At 44.0% G+C, this 19,646-nt stretch overlaps 1 protein-coding gene across 5 annotated transcripts in view; it reads right to left on the bottom strand.

Annotated features, from left to right (window-relative positions):
* Positions 1-19,646, bottom strand: part of ST7 (suppression of tumorigenicity 7) — a 122,833-nt gene that overhangs the window by 42,059 nt on the left and 61,128 nt on the right. For all 5 annotated transcript variants that reach the window (XM_063134050.1, XM_063134046.1, XM_063134047.1 and 2 more), the window contains exon 2: positions 8,741-8,823. In XM_063134050.1, the coding sequence (XP_062990120.1) occupies positions 8,741-8,823 (83 nt within the window). The remainder of the gene's footprint in view (positions 1-8,740; positions 8,824-19,646) is intronic.

Genomic DNA, 19,646 nt, shown 5'->3' with positions numbered 1-19,646 from the left:
GAGAAACAGAGCAATCCTAGCTCTGCCTAGGATGAAAAAGAGGTCTACCAGTGGAGTTGAGCTCCACTGGGGTTGGGGGAAAATCCACCTCAGACACCCCAGTTAGACCACGCAAAGTTATGCAAGTGTAAATTTAGCAACAGTGGTATTCCCCCAGTGACAGGCAATGGTAGGCCCCAAAGCAGGGTGTTCCAGGACAGAGCAGACATGGCCTTGGATCTGCTGGATCCAATGCCCCTTCATCTGTTGGGGAGGCCCTGGGACAGCATTCCCCTTCCCGCGTCAAACTGGAGCTGGAGTAAGTAATTTCTCCTCACTGATTCCAAGAGGGTCAGCAACAACAACAACAACACCAAACAGAATGGCAAAAAAGTATTTTTTTTAATTTTTAATTTAGAAACAAGCACTTTATTTTAGAAATACAAGGTAACAATGATTTAACAACAAAAACAGCCTGTTTTACATTTTTCATCACTGGCTCTATACATATTTTAGGATCATTGTTCTGTAACATATACTTGTTGTATACATTTTTAGCTCAATTATAGCCACAAAATGATCACTTTTCAGTTATTAACCCTGATAGTTACTTCACCATTCCAAGGCTTTGGAAGTGGATTATCCAAAGCTTACCCGCCCCTCCCCAATCCAACTTGGGATGGCACTGAAAAATCCTTCATGTGGCTGAAGATGGTAGTGCAGGGATGGAGAACCTGTAGCCCTCCAGATAGTGTTGGACTTCAGCTCTTCTCATCCCTCACCATGGCATGGGCTGTTGGGAGTTGCAGGCTAAGTATGTCTGTAAGGCCACACATGCTCCACTGGTGTGGCAGAGTGAAGATCACAGACAGAGATACAATGAAAAATTAGTGCTGAAAGACAGGCAAGGCCACAGATGTCCTCAGATGTCAGGCTTGGGTATTTGTGCTTGACTCAGAAGGGGATGAGAGGTTAGTTCTCACCTATTTTTCATCATTTCTTAAAAGCTACACCTATTTCTTTTAAAAAGACAGGATGACAGACCATGTGCCTAATTCACAAGACACATTAGCTGAGTTCGGACGATCAGAAGCCATGGTGACTTCTTTTCCCCATACCGTACATGAACACCATTTCCTTAATTATCCTCGCCACGGCGCAGGTTGCCATGTCATCCAAATCTGGTGAGGTGCACGGCTTCCAAATCACCCCTCAACCCATGTCCATTGTAGGAGTTATGAGATGGTTTGGAATCCATTCCCACCACGCATCTCTAAACACAGCAACCCGTGCCGCAGCAATTACGGAAATGGCGGGTGCATGGGTGGCAGATCATTTGAACTTAGTCATTGGGTCTTTTCATGCATTTGCAAAAGTAAGGATAGCCAATAAGCAGAGGAGCAATGGAATCACCCACCCACCCACCCACCCATCTGAACCTGTCTTAACTCACTGCATGTAAACGATGCTGTTAGACCCAACCTCTGTCAAGCTCGAGCAGAGTGGGGAAAGGAGAAAGTGAAACTGAGGCACAGGTGAGACAGAGGCAAGAATGATATTCCACAGGTAAGGAACTCACAGGTAAGGAGGCAAGCGTAACAGTTCCAGTGACGGAGTATTTGCTTTGAATACCTAAGGGCCCATGTTCAACCTCTGGCATCTCCAGTTAAAGAAAAGCAGGAAGCTGGCCCAAGAAAGGCCTAATTCTGAGAACTTGCTGCTGCTAGTCAAAGTAGACAGCAGTAGGCAAAATGGACCAATAGACTGATTCATTATAAGGCAGCTTATATGTTAAACCCTGCTAGTTCAGCATTCTGTCCACACCCATGTTCCCCAGCAACTGGTGTGTACATCACCTTACTGCTTAGGTTTAGGGTAACCAGGACATTTTTAAAGGGAGTAGAAAATTACCTTAACATCACCAGGTCTAGGTTCCCTCACTGACCTTAGCATATCTTGAGCAGCATCTGCAATGAATATTTCTAAGGATATTCTCTTAACGTGAACTGCCTAACAAATTGTCTAATGTGAGTATATTATTGCTGTTATTGTTAATTGACCCATCAGTATGTCTTGTGTTTATTTTAGCATCTGAGGTATTTTAAATTAATTGCAATTGAGTTAAGATTGTATTATAATTATGGCTAATGAAGTTGTTTGTTCTTGTGAACCACTTTGAGGACAGTGGAAAATGCGATACATGGACTAGGACTAGGCTGCATTATGCGGGAGCCCTCCCTGAGCTCTATACCTGGCTGACCCGAGCAAGTAGCCTTAAATGGCAATTTACATGGCAGCAGAGAACAAACAATAGCACTACTATGCCAATGTAAGAGGCACACAGACGCTGTTGTACCAACTGATTTCTGCCCAAAGCGTGTTTGCATTGTGCCACACAGGATTGAGCTATAATCAGTTTCTTTTTCCCAGATACCTATTTGGTTACTTATGTCAGTCAACATATGCTCATGCCACACCCTTCCTATACTAGGGATGGGGAGAATTTCATTCAGTGCATATTGTTAAGCCGGACGACCTAATTCGCATTTCTTGGACTAATATGGGGATCAGAACAGAGTTAACCTTTGGACTGTGCTCTTCTCTGAATTTTGTGATACAGTTCTCAGCTCACAAACTAGTTACAAAAATATGAATATTACAGAAAACTGGGTACAAAATACATATGTTTGCGGGAAAATGTGTACCAAAATAAATGAAAAATGGGTTTTTTTAAAAAAAATGCAAAATGGTGCAGAAATTGAATGGAAGAGACTTATGAATGAATAACTGGCGTGGACCAGAAATACACTGTTTCATCCATGCTAGCCTATACCCAGCAAAGCCTAACTTTTTAGCTCTGCTTAGCAGAGTTATCATTCATTTTCACGCTTGCATCCTGGCTTAATAGTAACTGAAACAGTTCTTCTTTATTAATTAAATAATTATTTCTCATGCTGCTGATGTTTTTTAAAATTAATTTAAAATTAAAATTTAAAATTATTAAACCATTTCAGGGTATATAAAATTTGTGTTAGAAGGACTACTGGCATGTCAATATGGAAAGATACATAAAATTATACAACTGCCACAATGGTTGGTCCAGCGGTAAGTCATCAATGAAATGCAACAGAATAATAAAAGATGAAGGGCTTATTTGCCCTACCACCACTGCAATGTGTCATAACACAATGTAATGCATAGTCCATAAGTGATCAACAGTGTTAAAATCTTTACACATTTCTAGCTTAAGAGTTATTGGTATGATTGTTATTTATTTATTTATTTATTTATTGCATTTTTGTGAACCACCGAGACAACTTCAGCTATTGGGCGGTATAGAAATGCAATAAATAAATAAATATCATTGTTATCTGCCCAAATGTTCATATACTGCTTTCTCTTACTCTTGCTTTTTGAATGGCTCACATAAATTGATGTTAAATGGCAAGATCATAACATTTTTAAAAGCAGTTGTTCCATTGTCCTAACTGTTGAGGTATTTAAAAAAATAATTTCTTCTCTTACTAGAGTATATTGGTCTGCAAATCTGTTTTATTTACACTTGCAAGGAAATTTCAGTTTCTCTGAAGGTGAGTTGTCTGCCTCGAGCTAAAGCAGTTCAAGGAATACCCAAGGTACATTAATTAAGTAATGATCTCTCTATTGCTTGAAAACAACAAGGCAAGGAAGGGTTCTGAACCACTTGGGCAAATGTAGTTATTCTTCAGAGATCTCTTTGGTGAGTATATACAAAGTAATGAGAGGAACCAAAGAGAACTTGCAGATGTAGTGAAAACAGTTTTGTTTGTATATCCTCTGGGCACACACTGGAACATGGATTGCTAATTTTCTTTTGTTTTTTTTCCAAAAGGAAATTTGGCATGATTAGACCCTCTCTTAGTTTGGGTATTTAACTAGTTATAAAGTACCCTATTTCTTCGATTCTAAGACACACCTTTTTCCCATATAAACATATCTAAAAATGGGGTGCGTCTTAGAATCGCGGGTGTGTCTTAGGGTTTTTTTTTCTGTTGGTGGTACTGAAATTAGTGTGCGTCTTACAACCGATGGCGTCTTACAATCGAAGAAATACGGTAAGATATTTTGCCAGGCTGTCAAATTTAGATAATTCATCTCAGAGCAATGGATAGGAAAATCAGATGATGCAAGCAACAACAAAGAGCAGAAAGAACTGGAAGCAGGCAAAGCCAGCCCAGTGGTGCATTTAGATTATTTTAGATTCTGAACATAATGGTCTTAGAGGGGCCCACCTATGTTGAGTGGGACTCCATGTTTCTGTCTCAAAGTCCTGCCCTGACAGTACCATTGACCTAGCCTGATATACAGAAGTTCAGGAACAAGGGGAGAACAAGGAGTCACAATTGGCCCAGATCAAGTTGTTGACTGATTTATTTATTTATTTATTTATTACATTTCTATACAGCCCAATAGCCGGAGCTCTCTGGGGCACACTGGAGAACAGCAGGGAGGCATTGCCCACTCAAGATAAACACAAGTCAACTGAAAGATACTAGCATGTGATTCAAAGGCGATCCCAAATCGTTGAGGTTTGGGATTCCTGCACTGAGCAGGGAGTTGGACTCGATGGCCTTATAGGCCCCTTCCAACTCTACTATTCTATGATTCTATGCGGTACAATCTTCTGAAATGACTATTTTGCGTTTTTGAAATTTTATGTATTTTAATCTTTGTACATCACCTCAAGCACTCACTGAATAGAAGGGTGATCCAAACATTTTCTAAATAAACACTGCCTCTATTTTCAAATTGGGATTGCCCATGAGAAAATCGTGTTCACTTCCAACATTCCAATCTACATTTGGTACTTTCAAAATCAATGAAATTGTAAACCCAGTGTGTGGCACCTCCATGTTAGGCATAATTAGAGAAGCAATTCTTCACACAGCGCATAGTTAAATTATGGCATTTGCTACCACTAGATGTAGTGATGGCCACCAATTTGGATGGCTTGAAAAGAGAGTTAGATAAATTCCTGGAGAAGAAGGCTATCAATGACTACTAGTCCTGAGAGTTATGTGCTACCTCCAGGAGCAGAGGCAATAAGCCTACGTACACCAGTTTCTGGGAAACACGGGTGGGAGAGTGCTGTTGCACTTGTGTCCTGCTTGTGAGTTTCCAGCCAACAGCTAGTTGACCACTATTTGAACAGAATTCTGGACTAGATGGACCCTTGGTCTGATCCAGCTTGGCTATTCTTATGTAGCTGCTGGTGTGTGTGTGTGTGTGTGTGTGTGTGTGAGAGAGAGAGAGATATTAATTGTAATTGTATTTTTATGTGTATAGAGTTTTCCAAGTTCTTTCTAGCCAATCCTCAAATTGGATCATAAGTCCTAATTATTTTGCCATTACATACACATTAACAAAACCGATAATTTTGGGGACATCACTTAGTCCCAAAAAATAAATAAAAAATCCTGCAGTGCGCTGCAACTATGAAAAAGGCTTTGGTCAAACGCCAGAGCAGCAGTGTGCGTTGTCCTCTCTGTTGAGCTTCCCTGTGAAACTTCGTATGCGCATGTAAAGATAACAGAATGAAAGAATCGCACCTGATTGTGACAATCCCCACCCCCATCCTGAAGGCCACTGAGACCTCAACTTAGTGCGTGTAAAGGGGAATTTCCATACAGGAATCTACAGACGAAATGGCAGAAACTTTTCCAGGGCATGAGTTTTTCTCACTCCTTTTATACCAATGGAGTTTTGCTACCAGAAATCTATCCTAAAATTATTATAAGTATAATGCAGTATATCTTTAGCAGCAATACCTTAACTGTAAGTAATAGGCATTTTATCCAGCTACTGTTGTTATGGCTAGAATGTTGTGGAAAGGTCATGGTCCATCTTTGGAAATGTCACCATCAGACAGCTTGAGCTTTGTTGCTGATATATTTGTTAATTGCATAAGCTGTTTAGGTTTGATTCATATGGCTATTTTTCCCCAGCGCAAAGTGATTTCCTCACCCACCCACCCCGCTCCTTGTAATGAATGCAATGTTTTACTTGCCCTTATAGAGGCATTTGGTATATGCTCTACTGCCAACTCACACTGATCACCTGCGTTGTTTTGTTTTAATTCTTTGGTTCTGATTACATAAGTCAAATATTACATCATACATATACATTCAATTTCAACACAGATTCCCGCCTGGATTTAATATTATTAGTCATTAACTTACTAAAGACATTTTGTTTCTCTTTCCACTTCTTTCTGAAAAAAAGCCCTTTCTCTAGTTCTGCCTATGGCTACTTCTGCCCCACCACAAGGATAGATGCTGGCTTCCAGCAGACAGTGCCCCTTGTACCAACACAGAAAGCCCAATACTCGGTACTACTATCAACACTCACTACGCAGCAGAACATAGGATTAGACTGTTAGAAATGGAAGTAACTGTTACAGATAATTGCACTTCCACAGTGCATTGACTGCATTTAGGAATCAGGGAGATCGCAAGCGCACGGCGAACAAGATGGATGTGTTAGCGATAATAAGGATAAGAATGTTAATAAGGAGGAAAAGTCTGACAACAATGTAGCCTTTTTGTGATCCCACTGCACGTTAAAAGATCTGCGTCAGAGTATTCACTGTAAATTTACCATGATGCAGTCTTAAATATTTGGTTCTTTGTTTTGTTGCCAGAAACATGATTTGTAAACAGATGCATTGACATCAAACCTTCGAACTCTAAATGGGGTTACATTTCCACTGGTTAAGGTTTGCTTGATTCCACACACAAAGAGCCTTATAAGAGTAAATACTATTTTAAAGATTAAAAAGAACTGTTGAATCTAAGCAAGAAAGTGAAATACTGGGATATTATTATGTCACGTTTCAATTTGATGAAGATACAAAAGTTTTTTTAAAAAATAATATCAAGATTTGACACAGTTTGGCAAGGGAACATTTTAAACAGCAGAATATGCCATAAATATGCCTTGTACTCCTTTTGGCGCCTCCCAAAAACATCTTTATTCCAAGAAACCTTTCCTTAATATGCAGCCTTGAAACTCTTTTAAATTTTGTTTTAATTGTTTTATTCTGTTTTTATTTTCATTTTATCTTGTACACCGCTCCGAAATTTTTCAATGGGGAGCAGTATATATTCTAAATAAATAAATAAAGCCATCTTCCTTTCTGATTCTAAGATAACAAAGTAAATTAAACAGTAAAAAAAAACTGTTCAAACTTCTAAAATAAGGAATTATTATGGAAATGAAAAGGTATATATCAAGAATACTCAAGGAAATATGTGATGTGTAAGGAATAAATAATAGACATTTCTGCAACAAGAAGTTTTCATGTCTCTGATGGTTTTTAAATTTTGTATATTTTTAATGTTTACTGTTTTTAGCTTTTGTGAACCGCCCAGAGAGCTCTGGCTGTGGGGCAATATATAAATGTAATTAAATAAATAAATAAATAAATACAAAGGGCCAATCCAGAACCTGACAGTTTTACAGCAGAAGTGGCACAGGGAGAACCTTCTAGGAATAAAAGTATATTGGTTACTGTTTACCAGATGTGTTGAATTTCCTTCGGCCCAGAAGTACAAATAAGCTCTCGGAGAAGCTCTCTGGAACCACATTCCCAAAGGGGTTGGGAAGTAGGGTCTAAAAGTAAAGTGGATGGATCAAAAAATACCAGGATTTGGCAGACGGGCCCTGAGGTTCAATACCTCTGCTGTATGCTAAATAACTGGCTGCCCAACTTGCACCTTTGCAAATGATCATGATGATTCTGTGCCTCTCCTATTTATTTATTTATTTTCAATATGTTTCTTCTGCCTTTTAACCTGAAGCTTCCTCAAGGCAGTTTACAAGATAAAATTTTAAAACAACTGATCTTGTGGAATACTGCTACTCAAAATCTGGCAATAGTTCCATCAAAAATGATGACCTTTGGAAATGATAAAAAGTTGGATGATGTGTTAACAATAATAAAATAGCAGATGAGGTACAATGTTTGGCTGATCTCTTTTGAAAATATATTTAATATTTGGTTGTGCCTTTGGGTGTGACACTCTAACCTCTAATACCACAACAAAGCTGATGATGGTGGAGGTGTGGAGAGAAAAAATGGAGAAAAGGAGTGAGACAAGGGGTTTCAGGAGAGGTCCTAAAGGCCTCAGGTAGAATCAGAATGCCAAGTAAAGAAACTCAATGTTTCAGAACGTGTAGGCATTGATAAATATGGTCTGTTTTAGGTTTGCTATATATAATGTGTGCATTTTTGTATATTATATTGTAAACAGCTGAATTCCATTGTGGGGGTTTGGTCCTTAACTGGGGCACAATTTAGCTAAAGCTAGTCCCACTGATCTCAAAGGTGAAGTTAAGCACATGTTTAACTCTCTCCCACTGAAATCAATAGGACTTCAGAGAGCTTAACTTCGCCTGGACACTGGCTTTATTTTTTAAAATCCAAGGTTCGGTGTCCCAAACCATTTGTATGTAGACTACTCTAGAGCCACTGGGGGTGGAAGATGCTTTCTAGAACTGGCAACTCTTGTGACATCACCAGGACCAGCCTCATGAAGTCTTGCTTTGGGGATGCTGGACACAGCCCCTGACTAACACGAATTCTATTAAATGCATAGGTATGCAGAGTTGGACAGGAGGGGAATACTAACAAACATCAGAACTTTGTAAATATAGAAACTAATGTTGCAAAGCATTACAGAACTGAACTTGTAAAATGTAAAAATGATTATCTAATACTTACCAAAATAAGCCCTGAGATTAATGAGGAAGTGCCTGTTAGGGCAACGTAGAACTTGGGCGTTAACGTGTTCAAAAACATACTCACTGAAAGACAAAAAGAAGAAATAATGACTTAAGACAGGACATTTTCTCACCTTTTCCTTTCCCACCATCTGCAAGCCTGGCTAATGATAAATAACTTGGGCTTCAAAATTATCTTCCTGTCTCCCACCTCTCTGACCTACCTGTCCATGAAGAGGAAATAGCATTTCCTCTGCTCTCCCCCTCAATAAAACACACACACACACAAATCCAATTACAAGAAGCGTGGGTCAAGTATGCCATTTGAATTAGTATTAAATAGAGATCAGCAATCATAAGGCAGTAAGATGAATCCAGCCAGTGTAAGATCACTAGTTGGCCCAGCAGTGCTATCTCTATCCATCCCTTTCCAGTCAGGGGCAGTTTCAAAACAATGTTCAGCTTGTACTGGATAATCCCCCATCTACAAAGGAGTAGGCTTTCAGCACAACATTCAACTCCAACCTGGCCCACAATTCAATCTACTTGAGGAATTGTGGCCTTAACTATCAGTTGTTTCAGAGCAGCTGTGGAGTTAGACATCATGCCATCAGTGTTTTGTTTTATTTTTATTTATTTATTAAAACATTTGTATCCCTCCCTATAACACTGGGATCTCAGGGTGGCATACAGATAAAATCAGAACAATGTAAACTAAATAATATACACAGTTAAAAATGTATTAAATCATTAACAAATCACAGCCAGTAGATTTTTAAAGCAATAAAAACCATTGAAAACAATTAATACCCTGTGTTGCAAAGAAAAAATGCATAAACTATGAAGTTTTTAATATTTGAGGGAAGCCTATGAAATTTTAATGTTCCCAATATGTAGACTTGGAACTGGAGATGAGAGCAAGTTTCCAGAGGAAAACAAGTAAGTCCTTGATTGAACCTAGATCTCCTGAGCCCATGACTAAGGACCACTTCATATGGATGCAATATCTATGTACAAAAATGCCACATGTGAAGCAGCTAAGGCTCCACCCACCACCAGGCCTCACTGGCATCACAGTGTTAGGGATTAGTCAATAAAACAAGTGCTGCCTTAGATCCCAGCACATTCCATATGAAATCTTAAAGTGTCAATATGGGGAAAGGATGCATATGGCTACACTTCTCCCGTTCGAACAACAACAAAAGTTGATATTTGGGAATATGAGCTTAGAAAACCTCGACAAGTTCAAGCCTCACCAATTCTCCCATCCCTAGCCAAGTCTCTAAATAAAAATAACTAACACTGACTGCCAAACACATTTGGCGTTCTTTTGCCTGAATATACAAGTGAGCCAGCAAAGTTATGCTAGTATCTTGCTCTACATGTCTCCTGAGCACTGTCATATATCACAGTGTCAACAACACCTACTTGAGAAGCACAGAAGATGTCACATAGATATGTCCCCTTCAGCTCCCTTGTGGTAGCTTACAGGATATACTGACAGACTGAAGCACAAACAGAGCCAAAGTCAATTTTGATTCATAAATGCTTTTGTTACATGGAATAACTGTTTCTACATATCCTTGGAGCACAAATATTATTTTTGGCCGGCAAGATCAGAGTCTACAACACGTTTTCTCTCTGTTAGCAGAAACAATTTGAACTAAAATACGGCCTTCACGCTTTTAACAACTGCTCCCACCTGCTCTGGTCTGGAGCACTGCTGGCTTTGCACACAACTTCCTGATGATCTACAGGGTCAACCAATGTCCCACGTAGGAAAAGTCAGCCTCCCCAATCCAGTTTCAGAAGGGGATGTTCCCGTCCCTTTTTTCCCTCAGCCTGTATCCTCTCTCGCTTTATTCGCATGACCACCTTTGTCACAAAATTTCACTATGCTGCTGAATACTTAGTAAGCATGGGTTGAGGGTGGCGGGGATGACACATTAGCGTATGTAATAGAATCTTCATCTAACTTGGTCAAGTCACAGACAGAAACTGGTTTTCTGGTAGAAGGCTTCGGGTGGGATTTTGTGAGGGGAAAAAACACACAATTCTTCTTCTGCTTTATTTTTAGCTGAAATTCCTGGTGTACTCTGAAGGTGTAATGGTTGTCCTGTTTTGCAGTAGTACACCTAGTGCTCATTTCCTCGTTTCAAGCAAGGCATGCATCCTGATTCCCTTTTTCCTTGTAGGAGGAAAGTACAGCACGTCAAGCTCCAGTTCCTTTACACACAGCTGTGGAGCAGTCCGTGCACCACATGACTCAACACACTTGCTAAATAGGCCCTTGCCAGGCGGCTGCAATTACACTACATCTCCAAACTGCTATGCTAATTTATTTCGCTGCATATTAGGCTCCCTAGATGAGATGGTGCTAGAGAGAGCAACAAAAGAAATAAGTGGTGCTTGCCATAAAACATTTGACAGAAGCTATAAAACTGATCCATATCTCAGCATATGTGGCAGTCTCAATGGGCCATCAGAAGGATTCAACTGCTAAACCTTTGCAGGGAAACATAGATCACATACAAGCAACTTCTAAATTTTAACAGATCCGTCCTGTTACGATAATGAAAGTGAATCTCCAGTTGTGGAATCTGGCTTTTTGAAACAGAGTATCTGGTAAGTTCAACCTTTCATTAACCAAATATGCAAATAAATAAAGACAACAAAGAGTCTTGTGGCACCTTAAAGAGTAACATATTTATTCTGGCATAAACTTTTGTGGACTATAGCACACTTCATCAGATGCATGTAGTGTTATAGAGAGTTTTGGGTTTAGATACAGTACCTACTGAGGCAGTTTGCCCTTGGCTGTCAGGGACAAGCAGGAGAGAGCAGGCATGTTCCCTGCAAAGCACCAGCCACTTCTGCTTTTAATTGTGATGTGCAAGCAACAAAACATAGCCCCTAAACACCCAGTGCACTGGGCCCACATATCGCACTCAGCAGCCTACACCAAGCTGATCGTAAGTTGCTTATTAAAAGTGCTCTCCCCATTGTACACAACAACCCATGGAGAGGAGGGGGGATTGTAAACAGTGAAGTCAGAAGTTAATTAAATGTAGAAAGTACTGACAGTGACAACTACTTTGTCATTCACAGTACAGTTGCCGCCACTAACACAAACATCCTGGCATTAGGAAAGCCAATTGACAAATGTCAAATCACAAAAATCCTGATTCAGGCCTCTGGGGATAGAATTCATCATTGAATTCTAACTCAACAGTCTCCGGCTCTAATTTCCCTTTGAAGTTGTTTTGCTCCACAACAGCTACCTTAAGGTCAGCAGTAGAATGTTCTGGCAGACTGAAATGTGCTCCTACTGGTTTTTGAATGACCCTGGAGATCACCTATGCTACTGCCTTCCCACTAATGCCTCACTCTGAAAAAGGATGAGCAGAGGGCAGGAAGAGGAGGAGAAGAATGAGGCTCTCCGGGTGGCTGACACTACCCCCACTCCCAGCAGCAGCATGTGGCACCGACTCACTTCCACCCCATGCCCAGCAGCAGTGTGCACCGGCTTACACCCCCCCCCACTCCTGGCAGTAGTGCACAGTGGTTCACACACCTCACCCCACCCCGGCAGCTGAGCACAGCAGCTTGTGCTCTTTCTTCCCCCTGCAACCCTGGCAGCAGTGCACAATGGCAGCAGCTTGCACTCCTCCCAACTCCCAGTCTCAGCTGAGTGTCCTCCCTCCTCAGGCTGTGGGAGGCCTTGCGCAGCCCTGCCCTAATACTGATTGATCATTATTAGGCCCAGTATTAGTGTTTCCAGAGTAAATATGGGGACAGAGCTGGCATCTCAGGTTGTTGCAGAGACTTGATGTCTTTGTCAGTAACAATGAAATACCTCTTGCTGATATCCAGCTAAAAGCATTCATTAATGATTTACAGCCCATCCCGGACAATGATACTGTCCTCTCACAGGCCTTTGGTGGTAAGCTTGTATTTGCTAATAGACAGACCCGCAACCTAAAAACTCACTAGGAATAACAAGTCACATAACAAGGTTTTCTCTTCCTGTAGCAGATTGTTCCTGGGTACCAGTGTGGCCTTCTCAATCTGTTTCCCCTCCCCACCCACCCCACCCACACTTCATTGGGTAGATATTGTAGTCTGAGGAATGCCTGATTTAAATCCTTACATTATGATTCTCTCTACTATGAATAACCACTTTTCTGGCCCTGGTGGCCCAAAGATGAAGAAGAGGAGGAAAGCTTCCTCCCCAATGCTTTCAGTGTTCAGGCACACAAGCTGTTTGCTGCATGCATCTTGTAATCCCTGCCCAGTAAACCATCTGTCTCCAAATAGTCAAAAATCGATCCCCAACATCTGGTTTCTGGAAATATTCCCAGCGTCCAAACAAAAATATGACATTTTTTTCAAGGAAGCATTAATGAATAAAGTTGGCATTTTTTCCCTGACTAACATATAGATTGGATCCAAATAACACTGCGTGTGTGTGTGTGTTTTGGGACAGCTTCACTATGGGCAACCTGTTTACATGGCACAAAGATTTATAAGCTTTGTTAAGAGTGAAGCCAACAACTAAAACCCATTATCAGGAATCATTTAATGTGATTAACAGCTTTGGTTCTTTCTAAGCACCTGGTCAGCTCATTTCTCCCTACTTGAACAGAGGATTTCCCTCTTCTCTGATAAAATCAGAGCAACTGTGGCTGCATTGATTCCATGTGATTTTAGTGCAATTACAAACAAGGCAGCTCATTATGTCCTATTATCAGTAGAAAAATACAGCTTTGCCTGAGGGTAGGGAGCAAGGAGTATTTTTGCTGGCTATTCCCTATGAGGGAGACTATAAGATCTCTCTCATCTTGGCATCTCATTCTCACACAAGGAAAAATGGGTTAAAGGGTAACTCTCAAAACAATCTTCCATTGATATGTACCAGCAGTTTAAGTAGAAAACACACGTTTGAATCTAAGAACATAAGAAGAGCCATGCTGGATCAGGCCAAGGGTCCATCCAGTCCAGCATTTTGTTCACCCAGTGGCCAACCAGCTGTCGACCTTGGGGGAATCCGCACGTCGTACCGAGATCGCTTCTAAGCGACCCCAGTGCGGCATGAAAGCGGTCGTGTAACTTGCCTTTGGAAGAGCCGACAAAGAGACGTCCTTCCCGCCGCCCCCGCCACCCACAGACCTCCTCGCCGGCTGGGACGGAGAGCTCCAGGAAAGAAGGCGGGGTGGAGAGCTTCTTCCGCTCTCCACCCCGCCTTCTTCAGCCGAGCTCTCCTTGCCAGTCAGCGAGGAGGTCTGTGGGTGGCGGCGGCGGCGGCAAAGCCGTCTCTTCGTCGGCTCTTCCAAAGGCAAGTTACACGATCGCTTTCACGCCGCACTGGGGTCGCTTAGAAGCAATCTCGGTACGACGTGCGGATTCCCCCCAGGAACCCACAAGCAGGACACAAGTGCAACACCACCCTCCCACCCATGTTCCCCAACAACTGGTGTACATGAGCTTACTGCCTCTGATACTGATACATTACTGATAATGTTGACCTTATCTTGTAGCCCCATCCAGCCTGCCTTTGTCCCATATAGCACCACTCTCCCGCAGCCCCATCTATGGCCATTTGCTTTCTTTAAATAGATATGAAGCATTAATATTATTGTAAAAGCATAATAACATACCTCTGAATGGATACAAAGTGAGTTTCCCTCACCACTATGCAACTTGTGTCTACTCACACAATGAGAATGTAGGACCAGGGATTTTTCTAGGCCTAAAGTAGGCCTGCCCAAAAATCCTGAACCTAGATATATCTCTTAAGCACTGTCCCTCGTCAGCTTTCCTAACAGTATTCTGAAGACACAATAAAACATTTTTAAAAAACTTTTATTAAAGCTTATAGCTTATGGCCATTCTTCCATATCACTGGTAAATTTTATGCTAGTACTACCATATCCACTCACATTAATTTTATGTCAGTCATAAAAATTTGGGTGAGGAAATTTCCTTAGCGGCTTGAGCAGTCCAGATTTACCTCAGCAGAGGAGAAAAACATTGCTGCAAAATCTGAGGTAAATCTTTCCAGTCCTTTCAAGAGCAAAGAAACCCCCTGCGGCAGTGTCAGGGGGTTTCACAGGCACCCTTTCTTTGCCAAGTCCTTCTCAAGGAAGAAACAAGTTGGTATAACAGTTCAAAGCTAAGTCTTGAATCCTGCAAAGATACTGAGATCAAGAAGGCAGCAAGCTGAAAAGCTCCATGGAGACCCAAAGCTATAATTATCGACAAGTGGGAGGTTACACTTCAAGCTGCTTGACTGCTCAGCTCCATTAGATCTTTAAAATTGCTAAATGTGTCTTCAAGTGCCATGCATCCTGGCACACAGAATCACTGTCAAAAGAAAATGAGAACTTGACTTCTACACTAGGACATATTTTTATAAAAGGGAAGTCACACTTGGAAATGTTAAAAGTTTTCACCCCATTCCCACTCCAAATGGATAATGCATTAATTTGTGTTCTGCATTGAAATGCAATATGCCTGCTGCTATTTCTTGTTTTCTTAGCTTTATTGCTATATTATGTAAAAAATAAAAAAGAAAGAAATATTTTCTCCCCCTATGTTTAGATACACACATGACAAAACAAGCTCTGCTCCACAAATACTTTTGCCACAAACATGCTGCTTTTGTTCCCACAAGATTCTTTTTGCAAGATAAAACAGACTGGCCATAGGCTAAGAACTAGAATTATCAAGACAAGAGAAATTAAAACCGAAACAGTATCATTACGTAATTACCAAGGAAAATCCCAAACAGTGCAATACATATGCAGTCTTGGAACGAACCTAGGAAATCATCCAACACATTTCTTCCAGTTCAAGACGGTTTGGATCTCCTTCTCAGGAAAACATACCAAATAAAGCCCTGAGCACAAAGAGAGAGAGAGAAATCTTCTTGATAAAACAGTATTCCCTCTTTCTCTTGCATTGCTTTTTGGGTTGGTGGGCACGCTTGTGTTCAGGCTTTGATGCATTTCCTGCACCCCTACAGAAATGAGCAGATGGAGAATCTTCATCAGCCTGCTATGCTCCTTGTATAAGCCTTCAAGACCAAAAGGGATTCCCCTTTGAGAGGTAGCAAGAGGGAATTAATTGTTTGTATGAGATGCTTGGAAGAGGGTAATTAGGTTACTGCCTGTTCCCATGTTACAGGGTTGTATGCTGATCCTAAATTACATGAACTTGCACCCCCATGTTTATGGGTACAATTTTAAGAACTCTGCAAACATCTATAATAGTTTGAAAATACTGCCAAAAAACCACCCAAAAACCTGACACCACTTTGCCCACTCTCAAGAATCTGGGATGGCTGAACAGTAGATGGGTTAAGCTGCTTGCCTAGGAGTATTCTCCTTGGTTTAATGGCTAACCATAAAGTTGCTGAATACAACATGCACTTGATGAAAGAGGCTCTTACCTACAAAAGCTCATGCAAAAAATATATTTGTTGTAGAGGGCAGGCACAAGGTTGAGGGCCTTCTTTGTGGCAGTGCCTTTGCTGTAGAATGCCTCACCTAGGAAGACTTGCTAAGCTGGCTCACTTTGGCATTTAAGGAGGATCCTAAAACAGACTTTTCTGTTCAGAATGGTCTGCAGTGCTCAAGGAAGTCTGAGGATTAACTGGTCATGCAGCAGGCATTTGTTCTTATTGAGAGTATGTATATTCAATCCAGTTTTGTTTGTTTGTTTCAATCTGTTGAACTGGTCACTTTATTGTATATTGTATTTTATTTCTTAATGACCTGGTTCACACACAAGCATGGTTACCTTGGTTGGAAATCAGGAAATAAATCCAAGAATGAAAAACTTTGTAAATATTAGCGACTACCACTTAATCTGAGTTTCAGTGCCTCTAGTTAATGACACTTATCCCTTCCCCATCCCAGGAACAGAACATAAGAACATGAGAAGAACTGTTCATTCAGTGGTCAACCAGCTGCCTTTGGGAAAGATGTCCTCTAGCAGTAGTGGTCTATACAAAGACCTTGCTGAACTTAATTAAGCCAAGAGATCATAAGGTTCATGTGTATCTTCACATGCCATTCTGATGTTCCTAGAATAATTTGGGGAAAGGAACATGTAAGCATATCCCTGATAATGTTACTGCTGATGGATTAATTACAGGAATTACAGGAATCACTGTAGTGATTCCTGTTGTTAAGGCTGATGAGTAAGTTGAGCATTCCACCATTATATTTATTTAGCGGGGGGGGGGGAGGGGAACCTAGGACCCTAAAATGAAAAATATTTCAGGAATCTTTCTGAAACGCGGGGTACTGCCAGAAAGAAATGCTGGCTTTACATTCCCTGCGCGTTTCAGGGAGATTCCTGAAATATTGAGGTCTGGGTGGGAGTTTAAAGGAGAAAAAGGGAGAGAAACTCTGTCCGTCACAATCTGCTTTGTTTTTCTCGGGGGGTGGCGACTTTTTTTTTGCGCACTCGTAGCGCAAAAGGGGAAGCCTCCCGGTGGAATCCAAAAACAGGATTAAATTCCCCTATCCATCCGATTGATGGAATGGCCTTTCTTTTTTCAAAAGACCGTTCCATCAATTTTTAATTAATTTTTAAAATCCCCATGTTTCTCAATGGGGAATCTGATAAGCTCACGCATGCGCGTGAGCATCAGAATCCCCAGAGGGAAACGGAGAGCAGGGAGAGCGCGACGGGCCAGGTAAGTGGGGTTAGGGGAGCTTGCCTGGAGCCGCTGCTGCATTCGTGCAGCGGCGGGCCCAGGCGTAGCGGGGGGGGGGGAAATCGGGGGGGGGGGAAGTCGCCCCCCACCCCCCGGTTTCACCTTGTCCGTCGGCTGCAGCCCGGGGTTTCAATTGAGCGCCCGGCTGCACCCGAAAGCAAGCCGGGCGCTCACTTGAAACCCCGGGCTGCAGTCGACTTGGGCGGAGGGGGGGGAGGAGAGGGGGCCCCGCGTCGCTGGGGTGGGGGTGCGGGGGGACCTTCCCTAGCCTCGCCGCAGCTCGAACTGCGGCGGCGAGGGCAGGGAAGAGCCGCGCCGCTGGTGTGTGTGTGTGTGTGAGAGAGAGAGAGAGAGAGAGAGAGAGAGATTGATTCCCTGGTCTCTGCTGCTGCCAACCGCGGCAGCGGCCGGAGGCTAGGGAGTCAATCACTCACTCACTCACTCACTCACTCACTCACACACACACACACACAGCCGGCTTGCAGCCGACTTGGGCGGGGGAGAGGGGGAAGAAGAGGAAGGACTTCCCTTACCTTCCTCGTTGCTGCTCTGGTGGGGAAATGGGCTTCCCTGACGGAAACAGAAGTGACGTCACTTCTGTTTCCGGCAGGGAAGCCCATTTCCCCACCAGAGCAGCAAGAGGAAGGTAAGGGAAGTCCTTCCTCTCCCACGGCGCGCGCGCGCGCGTGTGTGTGTGTGTGTGTGTGGAGTGTGTGTGTGTGGGTGTGTGGGGGGGTGTTGGGGGTGTTGTGTGTGGGTGGGTGGGTGGTGGAGTGTGTGTGGGGGGGGTGTGGGGGGGGTGTGGGGGGTGGGTGTGTGGGTGGGGAGGTGTGTGGGGTGTGTGTGGGTGGGTGGAGGTGTGTGTGGGGTGGGGTGGGGTGTGGGGGGGTGGATGTGTGGGTGTGTGTGGGGGATGTGGGGGGGTGGGGTGTGTGGTGTGTGTGGGTGGAGGTGTGTGGGGGGGTGGGTGGTGTGTGTGTGTGTGTGGAGTGTGTGTGTGGGTGGGGTGTGTGGGTGGGTGGGGGGTGTGTGGGGGTGGTGTGTGTGGTGTGTGGGGGTGGGGTGTGTGGGTGGGTGGGGTGTGTGGGTGGGTGGGGGATGTGGGGGGGTGGGGTGTGTGGTGTGTGTGGGTGGAGGTGTGTGTGTGGGTGGGTGGGGGGTGTGTGTGTGTGGAGTGTGTGTGTGGGTGGGGGGTGTGGGTGGGGTGTGTGGGTGGTGTGTGTGGGTGGGGTGTGGGTGTGTGGGTGTGTGTGTGTGTGGAGTGTGTGTGGGGGGTGTGTGTGGGGGTGTTGGGGGTGTTGTGTGTGTGTGGGTGGGTGGGGGGTGGAGTGTGTGTGGGGGTGGGGTGGGGGGGGGTGGGGGTGGGGAGGTGTGTGGGGTGTGTGTGTGTGGGTGGAGGTGTGGGTGTGGGGTGGGTGGGTGTGGGTGTGTGTGTGGGTGGGGGATGTGGGGGGTGGGGTGTGTGGTGTGTGTGGGTGGAGGTGTGTGTGTGGGTGGGTGGGGTGTGTGTGTGGGTGGAGTGTGGGTGTGGGTGTGGGTGGGTGGGGGGTGTGGGGGGTGGTGTGTGTGGTGTGTGTGGGTGGGGTGTGTGGGTGTGGGTGTGGGTGTGTGTGTGGGTGTGTGTGGAGTGTGTGTGGGGGTGTGGGGGGGTGTTGGGGGTGTTGTGTGTGGGTGGGTGGGTGGGGTGTGTGGGGGGGTGGAGTGTGTGTGTGGGGGGGTGTGGGGGGTGTGGGGGGTGTGGGGGGTGTGGGGGGTGTGTGGGGGTTGGGGAGGTGTGTGGGGTGTGTGTGTGTGGGTGGAGGTGTGTGTGGGGTGGGGTGGGGTGTGGGGCGGTGGATGTGTGGGTGTGGGTGGGGGATGTGGGGGGGTGGGGTGTGTGGTGTGTGTGGGTGGAGGTGGGTGGGTGGGTGGGGTGTGTGTGTGTGTGGAGTGTGTGTGTGGGTGGAGGTGGGTGGGTGGGTGGAGGTGGGTGGGTGTGTGGAGTGTGTGTGTGGGTGGGGGGTGTGGGGGGTGTGGGGTGGTGGTGGGTGTGGGGTGTGGGGGTGGGGGGTGTGGGTGTGGGGGTGGGTGTGGGTGTGGGTGTGGGTGGGGGGTGTGGGTGTGGGGTGTGGGGTGTGTGGTGTGTGTGGGTGGAGGTGTGTGTGTGGGTGGGTGGGGTGTGTGGGTGGGTGGAGTGTGGGTG

Source organism: Elgaria multicarinata, chromosome 9 (genome assembly GCF_023053635.1).
Source record: "Elgaria multicarinata webbii isolate HBS135686 ecotype San Diego chromosome 9, rElgMul1.1.pri, whole genome shotgun sequence".
NCBI classification, from domain to species: Eukaryota; Metazoa; Chordata; class Lepidosauria; order Squamata; family Anguidae; genus Elgaria; species Elgaria multicarinata.
The sequence above is the reverse complement of the archived record's forward strand: the minus strand, read 5'-3'. Positions and strand labels throughout refer to the sequence as shown.